Raw genomic sequence first — 20,916 nt, 5'->3', positions numbered from 1 at the left:
ACAAAAAATGAAGGGTAGGGGAGTGATGGGCCATTAGTTGATGAGGTCACTTGGATATAGTGTAAGTTTCTTTAGCAGTGGGACGATGCGGCCTGTCGTGAGAGCTTCTGGGAAGATGCTTTGAGTAATAATAATAATCCACATTTATAAAGCGCAAACAATCACCCGTAAGGGTCTCTAGGCGCTGGGGGCCGTCGGGAAGATTAAGCAAGCTATTGCCCAGAGTCACATGGTGCTGGGCTAATCTGGCGCCGGCGCCAGGGATCGAACCGTGATCCCCAGATTCCAGAGACTGTCACCCTGGCCAAGGTAACCATTGACAATGGCGAGCAGGGGTGAGAGAGCGTCCACAGGGAGAACTTTGGTGAAGGACAAGAAGTGGCCTTGAGAGAGTTAAATATCTTGGCAAAATCTGCTAGAGATCGGGCTTTGAAGGCTGACCATTGCAGGGTTCTACAGGAAGGGTAGGCATAAGAAAGAAACACAGGCTTGGTATTTTTGATATGCTGTCAGACTGTGTGTATCTTTATAAGAAGAGGATCATGGCATTGCAATTTTCACTCTGGAGTGAGGGTCTGGCGGGGGTCTGGTCAGCTTCTTGAAAAGCTTCTCTTGGAGTCTTCTCTGGCATATTACTTTGTTTTGGCTGATATTTTGAGCTGTGTGCATGTTAAACTGAGGGATTTCAGTATCACAAGATCATCTAGAGTTCTGTTATTGTTCTGTATTCTTTCCTTTCTGCATATAGATTGTTTGTTCTCAGCAAGGTCTTTGGAGTTCCAAGATGCTGAAGGGTTTGGCTTGTACTTACATGTTTTAATTGGGGTGTAGATGTTCACATAGTTTCCCCACAAAGTATTGAAGTTGTGTAGAAGAGTGCTGGCATCAGACATGGAGTTGACAGGGTGAGAAATGAGTTAAAATATTTGATTGTCTTCGGAAAAGTCTTTGAAGGATCTGATGGTTTGGTCTTCTCTTTTTTGTTGACCTTGGTTTGTTGGTAGGACACTGAGCCAGGCGGTAAGGATGCCAAAGTAATCGGTCCAGTCCAGGTGTATGGGTAGTTTGCATTGGATTGTTGTTGATGTTGAGAAAACAAGGTCGAGAATGTGGTCTTTGGAGTGTGTTGTTTGTGGGACATGCTGTGCCATGTTGAGTGTGTCCATGAGCCTGAAGAGGGTATCTCTAGTTTTTCTGAGCTTGTGTTGTCTAGGAGTTTAAAGTCATCAAGAAGGGTGGTGTGGGCGTATCAGATGGACAAGGTGATCTAGGAATTAATGAAATCCTTGTTCTGCCTTGGAGGCTTGTAGATGAGATGGAAGGTGGTGGTGTGCGTTGTAGAGAGTGGAAAGTAGCATGTTAGTAGCTCATTTGAGTTGTGTTGCTCTCCTGCCTATATTTTAGGACTAGGAGGACTTATGGATGACAGTAAGGCCTCTTTCCTCCTTATGTGTGCAGTCCACACAGCGGATGGTGTAGCCTGTGGGAAGAAGGGCATTTAAGATGCACAAGTGTGTTGGGGGGTGACATGTTTCTGCGATGAAGAGGACATCAAGCTTGTGATAGGTGAAGATGTATGCAACTCCTGTTATGTGGAGGACTGCAAAGCAAGTATTATTGAGCATAAGTTTGAATGTGTGTTTTATAGTTGAGGGGTGTATGGTAGTTAGAGGGGTGTTTAAGATCCGCTTGTCAATGTCTGCCCTTTGCTGGGGACACCTGGGTGTTGCGACACCCTGAATAGTTGATTGAAGTAGGAAGAAGAGACAAAGTAATAGCAGGCAATTAGCCCATAGGCTGCATCATATGAAACAGTACTAAAAAACTGGCACCCTGCCTTTACGAATTCCAAGAACCTGGACACCATGCCTTTAAGATCTCCAGGAGCCCCCTGCTCCCATCATGCACCACAGGTGACAGTTAGTTCAGTTCTTTTTTCCGGCTCCTGTGAGGATCCTGGAGCATTGAGCTCGTCAATTTTTGATTATTCTAGTCAGAAATTGGTTTATTTCATCTCTACATGACGTTTTGTGACTGCTGGCAACTTTTCCAGTTGTTTCTGTCAATTTTGAGAACTATTTTCTGTCAGAAATACCAGCTTTGTTAAACAAATGTTCCTCCTGTGGGAAGAAAATGGCAAAATCAGACCCACATTGTCTGTATTGTGTGCTTACCATCTTCACACAATCCAAAGAAATGTTATTACTGCCAGCAATTCCCCAGAAGGACTCATCGGGACAGGGAGAAAATGAAGCTGCATGCCCTACTTGAGAGAGGAAAAGGAACTTCCAAAAGTGGACTTGAGAGTAATCCTGCTTTTACAGAGCCCTCCTCACAGGCAAAAAGACACAGAAAACCACATCAATCTGCTTCTCCAACATTAAAAAGGAAGCAGATCCCTGATTGTTCACCATCAGCATCGAGATCAATGTCAGAAAATCAGGCTAGGCATGCAACGACGTCGAGGGACAGATCGCCGTCGAATCGGCTAGAACCTCTGTTGCCAAAACATAAGTCGACGTCGAGGTATACTACTTCGGGCTTATAGTATGGTGGTCCTGAGAGACCTAAGTCGAGGTCCAAACATGAGAAAGCATCCGTCAACGTTGAGGCACCTGTCAACGTCTAAATCTCTGCCGCCGTCACAACTGGCAAAGTCGGCGTCGAGAGGATCGACGTCAAAGACTCTGCCGCAGGCATACAGGTGGTCGACATCAAGGACTCCCCCACAGTCCCACAGACAGTCGGTGTCGAGGGGACCGACGTCGAGGGCATCGTCACACGGACGTGAATCTCCAAATAACTCGCCGCTGAATCGGTCAACGTCGAAAGTGGCACAATCAGTGTAGTCGGCAAGAGGTCAATGTTCGACGTCGAGAGAAGGAAATCCATCGGCGTCAGCGGTGGAAGTGCTAGAAAGGCAGAGGTCGAAGTCCATACGGTCCACGCTGAGGGAAGTGTCATCTTCTCCTGGCATTAATATTGTGCAAATCACGCCGGAGGGTTCTCCGGTTGCAGAAGATCAGACTCCCCTGTCAATCTTACTCCAAGGTGGCTAGAGAGTATGCAGCACTGGAAGGCTCCACACAGAAGTCCTGGCTCGAAATTCTCCAGAACATACTCTCCCTCCAGAGTCTCTGCAGGTCCTCCGCCTACTGCATCTATGAGGGCATCTACACAGGTCTCCAAGGAGAGCTAGATCTCCGTCGATTCGATGTTCATGATCCAGGACACCACGTGGATGATCTGCATCTCGCCCTTCTTCCACTCCAAAAAGGAGACGGTGGTCTCCGTCTTCGTCCACGTCCTCAAGATCATCTATGAGAGACTATTCACCAACATTGTCTGCTACACCTCCAGCCAGAGTGTCTCCAATTGATGACATTGGAAATTTTAATAAGATGCTGTGCCGGGTTTGCAGCAAATTGAACATTGACATGTCGGCACCAACTGTTTTTTCGTCAATCATTTTTAAAACCCTGGATCACAGATTCTCGGTGATGCCCCTACTTCCTTTGGTTCCGGGTCTGCTGGAACCAGCGATGCAGATCTTTCTGACTCCGGCTACAGTGGGTTCAGCTCCCCCATGTACTTCAAAGAAGTACAAGGCCCCGGATCAGGACCCTCTGTTCCTTTGATCGGATCCCCCTCCAGATTCGGTCCTAGTGGCGGCTGCCAGAAAAAGACATCCGGCAGCAACATCCTCCACAGTTCCTTTGGAGAAGGATAGTAAAAACATGGACTCGTTGGGCAAAAGTATGTGCAACACTTCTGCATCCGTAATGAAGGTGGCTAGTGCCTCTGCTCTTCTGGGGAGGTATGACAGGTCTCTATGGGACAATTTGGCCCGATTCACTGAGAATCTGCCTAAAGAAGACCAACAGGATTTTCAGAGAGTCTTGCAGGAAGGGGGCTTGGTTGCAAACCAGGTCAATAGTGCAGCTGCGGACGAAGCGGATCTGACTGTGCATGGCTACTCCCATGGTATCTGTGCCAGATGCTCAGTCTGGTTGCGCCTCACTGGTCTGAAGCCTGATGCGCAAAGGAGAATTGTAAACCTTCCGTTCAATGGCACTTCTCTATTTGGATCTCATGCAGATGACGAGATGTTCAAAATGAAAGCGGAGTCGGACACTCTAAAGGCTGTCAGTCTGGAGAAACAGAAGGAGTGTTTGCGTAAGTACCGACCATACAAATGTCGCTATTTCCGGCAGAGGGTTCAAACCCCTCACTGGTCGACCCAGGTCTCACTACCATCAGCGAAGACCTGGTCGAGGAAGGGGAGCTGTGAGACAAACACATTCCGCAGCAAAACAATCTGTAAAGCAATGAACTCTGGCTTCCCCTATCCCCGTTACCCACTCCGGTGGGAGGAAGGATTATGTTTCACCTGGACGAGTGGAGAAAGATAACAAAAGACATGTGGATGCTGAATGTTATGCAAAAGGGTTATTTGCCCAGATTTAAAGTCCCAACTCCATCAGTCCTGCCTCGAGAGAGGTTTTTCCAGAAAAAGCACTTGTTGCAAGCGGAGGTGAACAGCCTGCTACAGAAGGATGCTATACAAGCAGTTCCTTCTCTGCAACGAAGGCTGGGTATCTATTCCCGGTACTTTCTGGTACAGAAAAGAGGTCCTACCAAAGAGTACAGACCAATACTCAACCCGAGGATTTTGAACAAATTCACCCGCAAAAAAAAAATTCAGATGTTAGCACTGCACCAAATCTTTCTTCAACTACACCAAGGAGACTGGATGTGCTCCATAACCTGCAGGACGCCTATTTTCACATTCCGATTTCCAGGAAGCATTTGAAAATTCCTGCGTTTTCAGGTAGCGCTCCAGCACTTGCAGTTCAAAGTCCTTCTGTTTTGACTCAAATCAGCTCCCCGCACGTTCTCGAAATACATGGCATTGGTAGCGGCTTTCCTTCGGAAACAAAGGATATTCATATTTCCGTATCTGGAAGACGTGCTGCTAAAGAGCACGTCACCCACTCTGCTTCAGAATCATCACTCATACTGCATGCAAGTGCTTAGCAATCTGAGCCTACAAGTCAACTACAAGAAGTCGATCTTTAACCCGACCCAAAAGATCCACTACCTGGGTGCTTCTCTGGATACCGCAAGGGCAAGCGTGTGTCCTTCGGAGGAGAGGTTATCCTCCATCCACAAAAAATGTTGCAATCTTCTCCGATCTCAGCATCCCACAGTCGGAAGAGTGTCCTCGCTTCTGGGCTCAATGGCTTCCTGCATCTTCATCATACCAAATGACAGACTACACATGCGTCCTCTGCAGCACCCTATGGAGGACCAGTGGTCACAGAGATCAGGTCGCTGAGAGAACTTTATTTTTCACGCGCAGTCAGCCAAGAATTCCATGAGATGGTGGATGAAGTGATCACATCTGCTGAAGGGAGTTCCTTTTCACCAGGACAATCATCACAGATGCTTCCCTGCAAGGTTGGGGGCTCAATGGGCCCCCTTCAGGTTCAAGGACTCTGGTCAGAGACAGAACAAGGGTGCCACATCAACCTCTTGGAACTGAGAGCAGTACATCTAGCACTCAAATCACTATTTCCGTCCTTCCACTCATGTTCCCTGTTGGTTCAGACAGACAATACCATAGCAATGCATTATCTGAACAAACAGGGGGGACCCCGGTCGAGACCTCTCTGTCTCTGGAGGCTCAGATCATCTGGAAATGGCTTCTTGCAAGGAAGCTGACCATTACGGTGATTAATCTCCCAGGAACTCTCAACGTCCAGGCAGATTCCTTAAGACAAGTTTTTGTATGAAGCTCACGACTTGGTGCTAAATGACGACATCGCACAGGACTTCCACCAATGGGGAGTTCCAGACATCGACCTGTTTGCAGACGCGGCAAGTGCAAAATGCCCCATCTAATCATCCAGGTTCCAGAGGGAATGCACGTTTGATAAAATGGTCTCAGACATTACTTTACGCTTTTCCTCCAATTCCACTGAAACCGCTGGTGATCAACAAGTTCTACAGGGCCAAGACCAGAATGAAACTGATCGCGCCAGAATGGCCTAGTCAGTGTTGGTATCCGATCGCCTCCAATTATCGGAGGTTCCACACTGGAGGTTACCGTGCCGGCCAGACTTACTATCCAAGAACGGTGGGTAGGTGTTCCACCCCAACCTCTCATCTCTAAGATTGACGGCATGGCTCCTGAAGTCCTTCAATACAGGCACTTAGACTTGCCTTCAGACTGTATGAACATATTTAAAGAAACCAAAAAGGCCTTCCACCAGAAAATTGTATGCTTTCAAATGGAAAGCGATTTTACTTATGGTGCATTGATAGTGATTTTACCATATTTGCTGTACCTGGCCAAAACAGGCCTTCAATTTTCTTCAATAAAGGTCCATCTAGCAGCTATCACAGCTTACAGAAAGTCCCCTATGCAGGTTTCCTTTTAACAACTTCCTGTGGTTAAGGATTTTCTTGAGGGGTTAAAAAAGGGTTACCCACCGATCAGAGCTCCGTCTCCACCATGGCAGCTTAACATAGTACTTGCTAGATTAATGGGTGCCCCATTTGAACCTATTCACAAAGCCTCTCTGCAGCATTTGTCATGGAAGACTGCCTTTTTAGTAGCCATCACCTTTGCTCGCAGAGTGAGTGAGATTCAAGCTCTGTGCTGCAAAGAGCCTTATCTCATCTTTCATGCGAACAGGGTGGTCCTTAGAACCCACCTGAGTGTTCTACCTAAAGCGGTCTCGGATTTTCATATTAATCAGTCCATCATTCTGCCTACATTTTTTCCTAATCCTTCGAACCCTCCGGAGAGATCTCTTTATTCACTAGACCTTAAGAGGGTTCTGAAATTCTACTTAGACAAGACCAAGGCGTTGAGAAAATCAGACTGCCTGTTTGGAAACTATTTTGATTTGATTTGAAGTGTTATTTGTAAAGTGCGCGAATGCCGTGGCGTCTTGGCGCTAACCATGAAACGTGAATATAATTCCCTAAGTGTGCGTTTAATTTTTCCCAAAAAGCCAGGTTTTTAATTCCTTCCTGAACCGTATCCGGTTCGGTTGACAGCGCAGAAGGTATGGCATCTGGTTCCATTATTTTGCCGCACAAAAGGATAGTGTGCGGCCTCCCCATCTGACCTTCCGTGTTTTTGGGACACAGACAAGTGCTTCCGAGATAACTTGTAAAGAGTTTCCCTACTTCCCCGGAAATGCCTCCATAGAGGGCCTTATGTACTAGACACAGGGCTTTGAAATTAGCCCTTTGATGGACTGGAAGCCAGTGTAGAGTTTTGATGGCCTGTGAGGTGGGGCGGCCCTTAGGAATGTTCATAAGCAATCTAGCCGCCGCATTCTGAAGTGACTGAAGCTTCCTCTCCTGTGCTTTATCAATTCCCACAAAGAGAGCGTTGCAATAGTCTAATTTAGATAGAAAAAGTGCAACTACAATTGTTTTTTGAAGCTCCGTTGCTATAAACGGGAATATTTTCCTCAAAGTTCTTAGAAGGAGGAAGCAAGAGGAAGTTAATTGATTAATGTGGGCGGATAGATTAAGCTGCTTGGCTAGCGTCACCCCTAGATTTTTAACCTTAGCAACGGGGGTAGGACAAACTCAGGCCACCAGCTAGTATTCCATACCGATGGTCCTTTACCAAATTCAAGGACCTCGGTTTTATCGGTATTTATTTTCAAGAAATTTGAACTCATCCAGTGCATAATGTCCGTCAGACAGTCATGGAAGCCGATAGCTACTGTATCTAAAGATTCAGCAACTGAAATAGTAAGCTGAGAGTCATCGGCATACATGATTAATGAAAATCCATGTTTCCTGACCAAATTAGCTAGCGGGGCAACGTATATATTAAAAAGGGTCGGAGATAAGGCAGACCCCTGCGGAACACCGCATGGGAGTCGAAACATTCCAGACCGCATGTTCTCCCAGTGTATATTTTGCTGTCTGGCATCCAAAAAAGAGGAAAGTAGGTTTAATGCAGTATCCTCCATCCCTGTCTCTTTCAGCCATTGCACCAACAACGTATGGTTTACAGTGTCGAACGCCGCCGACAGATCTAGTAGGACCAGAATTGCTCTACTACCCCCATCTACTGTCCTTCGAATCTCCTCAGTTGCCAGTACCAGCGCTGTTTCTGTCGAATGACAAGGCCTAAATCCATGTTGAGTACAATGCAGCAAGGAATTATCTTCTAGATACTGAATTGACTCCTTATTTATGTCCTTTTCCAGAATCTTTGCTGGTAACGATAATCGGGAGATTGGCCGATAATTTTTCGGTTCAAGTGGATCTGAGGTCGTTTTTTTTAGGATTGGCCTTATACAGGCCTTTTTCCATGCCTCAGGATATTTGCCACTTTCCAGAACTTGATTTAAAAGAGGGGTAAGATATGTGCTAATGACCTCCGAGGCCAGATGAAAAATAGTTGGGGGGCATGGGTCGTTTGGTGAACCGGATTTGGTAGATATCAGGAGGTCATTGACCTCCTCAACATTAAGTGCCGTAAAGCAGCCCAGTCTGCTATTTGTTGCCCAGACATTTAAATTTAAGGAGTTATTATCTGGCCTACTCTTCGCTGAGTTAGAAAGATCATCGTATATCACTTGTACTTTATTTTGGAAGAAGTCGGCCATTATATTGCAAAAAGCTTGGTCGGGTATAAATTTACCTGAGTGTTGGGGGGTAACCAGTGTGTGTACAGTTTTAAACAATTCTTTTGAGGAATGAGTCGCCTTGCTTATTTTGGCCGTAAAGTAAGTCCTTTTGGCTTTTACAATTGCCTGTTTGTATTCCTCCAAACATTGATTGTATAATACATTATGCTCTAAACTGTAGTCTGTTCGCCAAACTCGTTCTGTCCGTCTACACTTCATTTTTATTGTTTTTATCTCTGGACTATACCAGGGTGCCGTTGGCGTAACTCTTCTACTCATTTTGTTAACTTCGGGGGCCAATTTGTCTACAGCTGTTGCAATCCAGTTGTCAAATCGACTAGCTGCTATATCATTATCACTACTTAGAGTGAGTGGATTTGAGCTTATAGCCTGTTCCAAGTCGGCCTTTTCTATCTTATTCCATTGCAGCACCTGCAAGTTCCAAACGGAGAGGGGTTGAGGCAGTGTGTAATATTTATTTATTACCTCAAAAACAACAGCTCTATGATCAGTCCAAGGCAGTGGCAATGTTTTAATGGTTTTTATACCTGACTGGTTTGTAAAGATCCCATCCGAAAGTATGGCCAGCCAAGTGCGTAGGTTCCAATACAATTTGGGAGAGTCCATATGCTGCCAGGTTGTCCACCAAGCTAACTGTATCTGGATCGGTCTCTAGTTCAAGGTGATAATTAAAATCTCCTATAATATTAAGGTACTCGGGAGTCCAAACTTGACTCTAAAAAATTTAGAATGGCCTGCGAGAACCCCAACCTTGGTCCCGGCGGTCTATATACCAATAGCCCTCTAAAGGTGAAGGAGTCACTAAGTTTGAAAGAGAACATTAGTGTCTCAGATGGAAGCGTAGTTACGACCTCATGGCGCAATTTTAGATTGTCTCTATATATTATTGCTACACCACCACCTCTACCTTCTGCCCTGTCATGTTGTACCATTGAGTAGCCGGGGGGGAGGGCCATGTTCCAATGTGGGTCTGAGCTGGCATCCGTCCATGTCTCAGTTAAAAAAGTTATGCCCGGATTTTCTGTTTGAAGTAGGCATTCTAGTTGATATTTATGTTTTACAAGTGATCGGGTATTTAATAATATACAGGACAAAGTTTGTGTTGACTTTCTACTTATCTTGTCCTTCCCCAGGGTATCTTTGCCTCCTAGTCCCTGAGGAAAGTGTTGTTGTCCATCTTGGCCTTCTTTACCTTCATAATGCTCTTTACGGCCTAGATCTGGTAAAATAGAATCTTTCCTTATACCCCCTGCTAATCGATCAAAGCGATACCCGCAACCCCTACAAATGTATGAGCTCATTTTTATTCCCCCTTCCCAGACGCTGCAGGGCGCGCACTTACCAATCAGTAAATCCTCCAGTTGATTTTTAGTATATTTATGGATGGGGGCCGGACCAGGGGTCCTGGCGCTGGCCGCACTCCTGGCGCCGACGGGCGCAGACGGGCTTGCCTTTATCGCGCCTTCGGTGCGCCGTTGGCGCGCCCGCTGCGTGGTTGCTCCAGAGCGCTATTTGAGGTCTGGGGAGCAGAGAACTGGACCGCTAACCCTTCAGTGGTGGGCTCGCTCTAACCGGCGGCACCGCGTCTTTGTTAGCTAAGTGTTGATCGATTCAGGTTATTTCGGTTTTTAGAAGGTCAGTACAATTTTATACAGGACAGTGCAATTTTAAAACGCAATAGTTCAAATTTTGTAAAATCAGGGCAATCAATCTTAATAAAAACTTTCTGAACACCGTTTGCTTTATTTCGATTTTCAGATAATGTGCAAACACGCAATAGCAGCGATAGCAGCAGCAATTACAATTACACTTCTCCACACGCACACGAATGGCTTCAGCCACGTAACACAGCTATGGTTCCATAAATACTGGCTGTGCAACTTCCAAACAGTCCATCTCGAGATGGATAGTCTCTTGTATCACTTTGTTTTACCAGTTAGCCAACAAGTCCCTCCCAGGCAAACCAAAGGCTCACCATACCAGGGGAAAGGCACAGCTATCCTTAGAGATGTACCTATTGCAGGGATTTGTAAAGCTGCCACATGGCAATCAGTGCACACTTTGACTCGCCATTACTGTTTGGACTCTCACTAGCAGGCGGATGCTCAGTTTTAGCAAGCCTCGTTAAGAAATCTGTTTGGATAATTCATCCTTAAAGTGTCATCTTTGCTGTACCTATACTGTTACTCGTCCGCGGAAAAGTGGGTATGGGCTTGCTATTCTATTCAGTGCTTATGACTATTGATGAGTATCCCCTGGAAGAGAAGGATAAGTTACTTACCTGTAATCCTAGTTCTCTATCAGGGGTATACTCATCAAAGTCATAACCCTCTCGCCTTCCCGGACGAGTATTGACAGTATAGTAGCGTTTTGCACCTAATGTCCTATTTCTTATATGTTAGTACACCGTAAAACACAACTGACCTAACTGTCACCTGTGGTGCATGATGGGAGCAGGGGGCTCCTGGAGGTCTTAAAGGCACGGTGTCCAGATTCTTGGAATTCTTAAAGGCAGGGTGCCAGTTTTTTTAGTACTGTGATGTTTTTTCATATGATGCAGTCTATGGGCTAATTGCCTGCTATTGCATGCCTTTTTCTCTGAAAATAAAGCGCTGTGTTTGAACATTATTGAAGTGCATGTTCTCTTTTACAGAAATTATATATGGAATTGGGAATTGTTTCAGTTTAATGAAAATTAATATTGACATAGTAGCCTATTTGAGTTATGCTGGGTCTGCATGTTTATATATGTATACATGTATGTTTGAAGGTACTCAGTACTTTTTTAGCTAAACATACACATATATATGTATTTTTAGGTCTCGCCTGACCCAGCGCATGTGCTGGTCTGGCGAGACATTTTGTGAGAGCTCCAAAAAGTGCTACCAGGCCAGCCTAGAGCTACAGTGCATGTGCGCGGGCGCGTGCACCACTTTTACCGCAATTACTTTCACTTTAGCGGCCGCTTGGCATAGCCAATAGGTCTCACTTTTGGGACCTTATAAGTGTTTAGTTATGCAACTGTTGCATGGCTAAACACTTATAAGGTCCCAAAGGCGAGACCTATTGGCTATGCCAATGCTTGTTGTATGTGCTCCGGGGTCCCCGCACATGGGTGGGGCTTATTCAGTGCTTATGACTTTGATGAGTATACCCCTGGAAAAGAACCAGGATAACAGGTAAGTAACTTATCCTTTTCCATCATGTGCAGCAGACAGAATGTAGGAAATCAATGGTACTTTCTTACACAAAAATCCTTAGTTGGAGGCTTGAGACCTATTAAGGATATAAGATTTGTCTAACAAATTAATAGAGAAGGTTACAAAATGTCGATATCCATCTGCTACCTTGATCTGTCCGTAAAGGCAATTGACTGTGTCAGTAGACTTCCAGGTGGTCTACTTTCACATTCCAGAATGACTTCCTCTAAGCATCCAAGTTGGGACCCTGAAAACCTGCAGACTATATGTATTTCTTGAAATAATCAGGCACCATGAAAAAGGAGGAGCTGATGCCTGACATTGTTGTACCTGGCTGTTTTGCAAGTAAGGTCTTCTATAATAATCCCCTAGAATGTCTCAAGACTGTATGCAGATCCTGAAAGAAGAACATGCTACACCTTCAAGCTGAAGTGCACCTACATCTAGTGCACTCAAAATGGACATGAATCTAGTTCATATCAAGCAGAAGCAATTCCAACCTTGATGCTGAATCTCATTGCGGTTACCATTGTCCTGCATTCCCACTAGCTAGGCATGCTCTACATATGTCACATAAATTCATGTATCATATTTTCCACTTTTTGTGGTTGACCACCTCATGGCCTGAAATGGGCTGCAAACATATCTTTCTCTGAGACCAGGAAGCATGTTCTGGTAACCTTATGGACTCTTGCCTATCTATAAAAATCAATTTCGGCAAGGAGAAAAAATTATCACATTACAGCTATTTCCACCAATTTCTTGGAATGCAGTGATACCTGGAACGAGATTTTGGTGCTTTGTGTTCCTTTCATATTGTGAATCCTATGTGTCTGGTCTGCGAGCCAGGGATGACTGCCTTGCATGTTTTCTTTCATCCTGCAAGGATCTATTCTACAAGATGATATATGCTTGTTAACTGCTTTTATGTATGTGGGTGGGTGTGCTCCATATTTACGTTTTGAAAAGCCTGCTTACAGTGGAGAACACACTGTGGTTGTCAAAAGTCAAATTCATATGCTGTGAGACGCATACTCCGTGCTTTACGCTTTCATCTCGTCTGAAAGCAAGGTTAGATGTTTGTAGATGTTAAAGTGATCAGTGAGCATCTAGAGGGTACCCGGTTTATGTTCACATGGAACTCTCCAGTTTGGATGATTTTTGGCGACCTTAGTCTATGTGGTATTCTTTGCTGAGCAACATGTGTTGTGTGTCCTGCTTGGGATACGCATTTCTGCTAACACTTGTAATAGAGAGATGCAAGGAATACTTCTCGCATACTGTGTGTGCATTCTAATGAGATATGGGCTTTTACATGACAGAGTTACCTGAGAGAATTTAGTGAATTAACATTTGGAAACTCAAGCCGGAGGTGGAATCTCTATGCTCCTAGAGAGGCTTGCACTTTCCATATTATATAAAGTAGCACCACAATTAATATACAAGCTTAGAGAAGGCACGTTGTGATATTAGTGACTTTTATCTCCCTAGGTGTGCAAGGGCTATTACATGACGTACAGAACATTTATTAGTATATGATGTGCTTGGTAACATTGTGCTTTTAACGACTGGAAAAGAGAGACGTGGATCTCCTGCTAGTCATGTGTACTCTTGTTCTGGGACAGTCCGAGCTTTCCTAGGTTTTGTAGCTGGTTCTGCGAGTGTGGCCGTTGATTTAATTATACTTGGAAAATAAACCCAGGTATTTTTTGTGGATTTCTGTTCTTGGAGAATACGAGGATTTTTTGGGAATGAACTTTCTGTTCTGTCCACCAGTTCTCAAACACACTAGATTATACAGCATAGAGGCAGAATGATGTTTTGTTGTGATGAGGAGTTCGGGAAGAATTACGTATCAATATCTCTCTGGAATCTAAGGGCTTCATAATAACTCTTGATTGGATGAGGTTTTCAACAGCAGCGCCAATTTGAAAGATTCAGATTTGCTCCTCGAAGACGAAACTTAAAGTTGTAAACAGTTTTTCTTTTTAGTGCAGTATTCCGAGTGGATAATGCTGCTTGCATTCGGTGGTCTTAGCTATGGAGGCAGTTGACTCAATTGAATCTTCACCAGTGGAAGGACCTACTATCCTTTGGCATACAGAGATGTCCCTGTTCAGTTTTTAACAATCTACATTTCCCAATAAAGGACCTACAAGCTACCACTGAAGCATCAAGCAGAGCTATCCATAATCATTGTTTATCCCCCTTTTAACTTTTTCCACAGTTTTGACTAATTATCGGAAAGGTGACTGTATGCTTACTCTGATGCAGCAGTAGCAATTTGAAGATGCATATATCCATGACAGAGCTATTGGTAAACAAAGTCCTTAAAGAAAACATAATGCAAGATTCGACCGCATGAAATAATAGAACAAATTCCATTAAACTCAAAAAATATTGTAAGTAATAGAATTGCGGTTGGGAGTTGTGGGCCGTTTATTGACCCAATGACATGCAGAGGCTGTTAAGTAACTAAGACTTAACACCAACATTCATAAAAGAAAAAATAGAACGCATGTGTAAGAGGGACTCTACTAGGGGGTGGGGGGGATCTCAAGTAGTAATGAGGCCAAATTTGAGTGCTTTATCAAGTTTGTTTATTAACTCGTATTGCTGAGTCCGATACGTTAGGGTCCTCCTCTGGTTTGGGCTGCACCCTTTTCTACCAGCTTCCTCCCTTGGGACCCTTGGAGATGTAATGGCTTCCTGGCTTCACAGCAGGTCCGTGGTCCCGGTACCGGAATGCGACCAAAACAAAGAAAATAATACCACGTCAGTGGGATAACGAGACGCTTCCAATGCAGGGGAGCAGGGAGAGAAGGAGGAGTCACCAAAAACCGCCAACACCGTGAAGACCCAGCTGTGACCTCCCTCGCATTCACCACCCTCCCCTACCGTGCCCTGAGAACCCCTGTAGCTTTGCCCGTACCTTGGTAAGCCACCCTCCTCCTGGAGGGTGACTGGGCGGAACACGGTTTCGTTGGCCTCCTGGCTTGACGTCTTCGGCATGGTCCGCAGCTCCTTTCTCGTCTTCTTTCCGTCCGTCTGACTTCTCTGGTTTCCACGCTTCCACTCTCCTCTCGCCCGGGATTCTCCTTCTGCATATGTGCGGGGGATTCTTCTCTTGTTCCGTCCGATCCCTCACCGGATTGGATGGCCGAGTACTACGTCAAAGGCCACGCCTCCGAGGGGCTTTCGTTAAAGGGCTCCAGACCTGCCTGTGTAGAAGGCAGCAGTACGGCTTTAACCCCTTCAACTGGCCGATCAGTTCTCCCGATTTCCGCGGACTCACAACAGCATGCCAGGGAATATTCAACAATGTAGGATTATAAGAGTCTTATTAAGAGTACGGTAGTCCATAAGTACTTGTACTCGCCGTGGCAGTCCAACCACTGCCACACTGCGGGCCTGCCTGCAGTATTACAACTTGGGCGGTCGGACCGCCGCAGAACTGCTGCATCCGTCAGGGATCCAGGATCCGATGGCGGTCGAACAGCAGTCAGTGGGCTCCAATATGCTGGCGTTCGTGGTCTGGTACCTCCGAGCCTATAATGAGTTACCTAACTGCCGCCCCTTTCATGGCGGTGAGACCACCATGAAAAGGGTGGCATTGAGTCAACGAAGGGGGCCCTACAGGGCCCGTTCCACTCCTAAGCCTGGGGGAGCATACGGGGGGCACATGTTGTGCCCCATGGATTTGCAGCCCCAGTTCCTGCACGGTGTGGCATGCATGCAAGAACGTGCAGTCAGCAGTCTCACAGGGCCAGACTGCATGTTAGGCTCTCCTATGAGGCTAACAGCTGACCGCCGCAGCACTGCCCGACCAAACAAGATTAAACTTGTAATTCGGTAAGTGGGCGCTCCACAGGTTTGGTGGTCCTTCAGCAGACTGCTGTGGTGGCGCTGCTGGAGGACCGCCAAAGTCGTAACAAGGCTCTAAGTAGGATCCCATGCTGGAGAATTAATAGTAGTTAATAGGGCTATGAGGACATGTGATGGGGTACGTAGGTTCACTAGACACACTAGATAGGATTGATATGTGCCAATTGATACTTGATCTGGTAGTAAATCAGTGACTTTATTAGGCAGATACAGGCCCTCATACCAGATGTGGTGGGACTGATGTGTGATGTTGGAGGTGTGGTTGTAATGTGCACAATTTTCTGGATCTACAGGGGGAATGTATTTAATGGCAGTGGCTAGGTTGAAAAAGTGTGGGACCTCTTAACTATTCACTAAATTCACAAACTAATTTTCTGTCTTCTGATGGCAACTTTGAGGATAGGATTCACCAATTAAAAATGCTTATCAGTTCTAGAAAACTGAAATCTGAAGACAAGACTTCCCCAGAAGACATTTGTCGTACATACAGGCAAACGATCCCTATTCAGGCGGTAGACTTAAAATAGAAGAAGACTCACGGTTCATAAAGCTAGAAATTGATTTATTTTAAGTATTTACCGCCTACGACTGCCTCTATTTCAATATTAGTCAATGGGAAAATAAACTCCCACGATTTTTTCAGTATCTCCCTTCCTAGTTTGAAATGTTGGCATGCTTGGTTGTATTCAATCAAATGACGTTTAACAAAGAAAGTATTGTTACACTGCATAGAAAGTGATATTTCTGACAGAATGCTCAATTTTATGTGGAGCTCTATGTGGCAACGGTCTCAGTTTCTGTGTAAACACTCACTGCTTTGTGCCCATACAATTCATGATTATTTAGTGCATGCATATTCCTATGTGCCCTTCCACCTTTAGGCATGGTTGGCCTAGAAAAGTGAATGTCGTGCATCTTTAGGAGGTAATGATTTGCCCAAATTGAATGGAGTATTGAGATTGAGAAGTGCAGATCACCGCGGTTGGAAAGAAGAAAGCGAAGACCAAAGCACAAGGAAGATCACCTACTATGCCAGATAATAGTTTAACTTCATGCCCCTACACCTAGCAGCAGCCTTGGATCCTGGTTTATCATGCGACAGCCATTGAGAATTGTACTTTGAATGCAAAAATGCTTTTTCTCTTTTGCTTCTGTGTCTTTTGCTATTGCTTTGCTGCTTGTTATGACATGTCCTGAGTGACTGCCATTTTCTCACACTGAGATCTTTCAGGTGGAGTCCTAAACGACTGGGTGAGCTTCGCCATGAATTCTAAGGTGTTCAGGCTGCACCCCCGAAGAGGGGAGCTGGAGGTGCTGATGGACGGCACCTACCTCATCTATAGTCAGGTAGAAGTGAGTACGGTCTTGGGCCTAACTCCTCTTTTCCCTATCTTGAAGGTAAAACCATTCCCAGCCGGCTGTGGATCCTTGCAGCCGTCGCTGGCAGAGATCTTCTGCCTGCTGAGTATGTTGAGTGCTTGAGCTGTTTATATTTTGTGCGATGAAATTTGTTTTTTAATGTTTTCCCTAACACAAGGAAATGGGGTTGCAGCTTCTTTCTAATAACTCTTTGATTTCAAAAGTAAGCTGAACTGTCAAATCATTTGAACTTCATCTTATCGGTCCCATTATACCCATATACCTACCCGCTCGCAGCCGTCTTCCTTGTAAAGAGAAGGTGCTTCAATATCTGATTGGCTTAGAATAGGTTTACCACCTTCAAAGAGTAATATTACAGTAGTGTAACACTCGGAATAACAATAATGCATTGGGCTTGGATGCTTATCCACAATGTCTACATTCGCAGAGAAAGCTTGTGAGCTAGAGTCCGGGATTCTGTGAAACGAAAGACCGCAGTTTCACAGAGCAACATAAACAACTGTAACAAAACAGGCAGAGGGACTGATAAAAAAAAACTATGTGCCAGTAATATTCACTGACATCAACTCAAAACCAATCATTCAAATGTAAGTGGGAGTTATATTTTTAAACAGGAACACCGTTGTAGCAGAGTAGCTAGACAACTCTGTGGGTCAGAAACACGAAGGATGATAAGTGGCTTTACTGCAAATAATAGGCAGGGGAGGAGAGGTGCACGTGATGTAAATGTACTTATGAATGGATAATGATGTAAGGATGACGTAGAGATACCACTCGTTACGCACGTTTATGCCATAATTAATATTGCAATTTCTTCCTTGTTTCCACAAGCACTTTCACAGAAACCAGAGCTTCTATGCGCTATTTTCTTCCATCAAAGTTCATTTCAAATGCGCCCATTAACCAGAAGAAAATTGTTGCAGTCTTCGTTCTTGGGTCCTTTTTCGATCCATCCCTAAAACCATTATTGACAAACTCAGTTGTTTTGGCTGCCGTTGTCAGTCAGAAGTCAGACCTATTGCTTTGCCAATGCTAAGCCTTTATAATGTACGTCAAATGATATCTAGGAGGCGGTAAAGGAATGGGCTCAAAGAGGTGTTGATGGCAAAGGTGTGGGCTGCGATAGGTGCGAGCGAGTAGTCATGCTGGGAGAGATATGGGCAGGAAGGGCTGCAGAGAAGATCTTCAAGACGTGAGTGGTGCGGGCAAAGAGACTGCTATTGAAAGGTGAACTGTCTGGGAGAGGTACAGGTGAAAGAGACTGGGGGAGGAGCGATCAGGCACAGGTGCAGGCAGGCAGAGAGAGTTGTGGCTAGGAGAAGCTTGGCTTTGAGTTCAGGTTGTGATACATGCACTTGTAAACCACAAGCAATGCGACAATTACCAACAAGTCACGATGTAGCTGAAACAACAGAAACTGTTGTTTCTAGATAAGGAAAACTCACCCACCCACTTATTTGTGGCATTCTTCATCATTGGTAACCTTACTCAGTCCTGTAAGCAGTGGCGGCCACCCCATTACGGCAAAGGAGCATCGCCTCCCCGATGACAATAAAATAAATGACCATTTTATTTTTCACTGCTCCCAGCCCGAGCAGTGTTCAGGGGTGGGACTGTTGCTGACTGGCAGCAGAGGAGTGGTGCTCACTCCACCAGTTTAGTTTACACTTCACATGTCACTTTGGCCAGCTGTGTTGTGATGATCAGCCTGACATGCGCAGTGTAAACCTCTCCCCCTAGCTGTCTAAGACAGTTAGGTGGAGAGCAAGCACAACCACCCTGTGCCTGCTGGAGCGTTGAGGCAGCCCGCACCAGCCAATCCTAGCGCTGCTCTCATGCTGCTATTCTGCCGCATGAGAGCAGCGTTGAGATCTGGGGAGGGTTGGCCAAGGCTCCAGGAGGATTCGAGATGAAGAGGAAGCATCAGTAAGTACGTTTTTAACTTTTATTTTTTGGCCCACTGACCGGCACTGTGAGAAACTTGCATTGCCTTCATCCTTAATTCCAAAGCTCTTGGTCACGGCCTGTTATAAAATCTATCAGCGAGCCATGATTGAAAACTTTGGAATATGAGTCTAAAGGCATTGTGATTTATCACAGTGCCTGCCACTGGGTTTGGCACTGGCTTGCCAACCCTTCACCTTTGAGGGTCACTGACCGCCACTGCTGGTAAGATCAAATTGACAGGATGGTCTTGGCCTCTGATCGAGATCCAGGTTACTAAAATTACCTTAGGGTAAACCAAAAGAATTTCTTTTCAATAAGGTTACCCTACATAGGATTAAAGAAAGTGGAGAATAAGTGGTAATGGCTCATACATATGTAGTTTTAGTAACCTGGATCCCTTTTAGCCAGTAACATCTTATAAAAAAACACCCTCAGTCAGTGGGCGAGTCCGTCCTAGTAGTATATGTAGTCTTACCAGAACCGGGTAAAATGACCAGTGATGAAGCATGCCACAAATATAATCCTTATCCAGAAACAACTTTCTGTTGGTAATCAGCTACATAGTTACTGGTGTTTATTGTTGTAGACTTTGTGGGTTTTTTTGTGGTAAAGGAGGTTGTGCGATCCCCTTGATGCCCAGTGTGAGACGTACAAGGAAGGAGTACTGTCAAGGAGAGGTACAGACAAGAAGAGTGACAGACAGGGTTGGTGTTGGCAAAGAGAGAGGTGAGAACTGGGGAGATGCAAGCTGGGGGATGTAATACAATATCGTCTGTTCTTCTATGGTCATGTAAGTGTTAGGGTGAGTATTAGGTACGTGTTAGAGTTAGGGCTAGGCTCAGGGGCTTTATTTTGAGCATCTGGTATTTTACTATTCTGTTGTCTACACTTATATTGTTTGTATATACCAAAAACAGTATATTGTCATACTATATAAATGTAGATGGTATTTTGCTAAAGTCCATACTGTATATACTACAAATACAATAAGTTAATGGTCGATAGTAATAAAAATGCACCCCACTATTGTGGTCATCGATATGTCGATATCGATGCCTGGAAGAGGCCCAGTTGCAGTTAGTGAGTGATAATGGCAGAGGGAGGTACAGATTGGACGAGTTGCAGCCTGGGTGCAGGCTGGTAGTGATGCGGGATGTGGAGAAATGGGCCGACGCAGGTGCGGGAACAGAAAGCTACATCAAGGGAGGTGAAGGCACGGAGAAGTACGATCAGAGAGGTACGGGGAGGGAGAGGGACCGTCTGGAAGATGCACAGCCTCGCAGCTTTAACTTAAGGCAAGTAAAAAGAGGGGCAGGGAGATATAGGAACAGGAAGCTATACCAGCAAGAAGACAATGCAGGGATTCAAGAGAGGTGCGGGCAGGCAGAAATATGCAGCCAGGCAAAGGTACAGGTATGGGAGGCACAAGCTTTCAGAGGGAAGAGCTGCAGACCGCTAGTTGTAGGTTGGGTGCGGGCTGGGCGAGGAGCTGGACGAGAGAAGTCTGTGCAGTGAAAAGTACAGGTTGAGAGATGGTCAGGCTTAGATTGATATGGGAAGGGAGAAGTGCAGGCTGGGTATGATGACAGGATTGAGATTGTTGACATGCGAGAAGTGATATTTTCAGTTTCTTCCTACTCACGTGCTCAAAAATATATAGTATTGTGCCAAACACCAGCAATTAACAGTATGACATTAAGAAGGTGCAACTATTGCAAAAAAGGAAATGTTGACATAGCATCTTATTTTGTGTAATGAGTTAACCTGCTATGTTTATATAAACACATTTATCATGTGTTTTGGTGTGTGCTGCAACA

At 45.2% G+C, this 20,916-nt stretch overlaps 1 protein-coding gene across 3 annotated transcripts in view; it reads left to right on the top strand.

Annotated features, from left to right (window-relative positions):
• EDA (ectodysplasin A) overlaps positions 1–20,916 on the top strand; it is a 1,792,848-nt gene that overhangs the window by 1,672,418 nt on the left and 99,514 nt on the right. The window contains exon 7 of one of the 3 annotated variants that reach the window (XM_085608342.1): positions 17,004–17,125. In XM_085608342.1, the coding sequence (XP_085464468.1) occupies positions 17,004–17,125 (122 nt within the window). Of the gene's footprint in view, positions 1–16,994; positions 17,126–20,916 lie in introns of all 3 variants that reach the window. The other 2 variants (XM_085608341.1, XM_085608340.1) reach the window with 2 other exon arrangements.

The sequence above is a fragment of the Triturus cristatus genome, chromosome 5_2 (assembly GCF_964204655.1).
Source record: "Triturus cristatus chromosome 5_2, aTriCri1.1, whole genome shotgun sequence".
Taxonomy (NCBI): Eukaryota; Metazoa; Chordata; class Amphibia; order Caudata; family Salamandridae; genus Triturus; species Triturus cristatus.
Note: the sequence above shows the minus strand (reverse complement) of the source record. Positions and strands in the feature narration are given on the sequence as shown.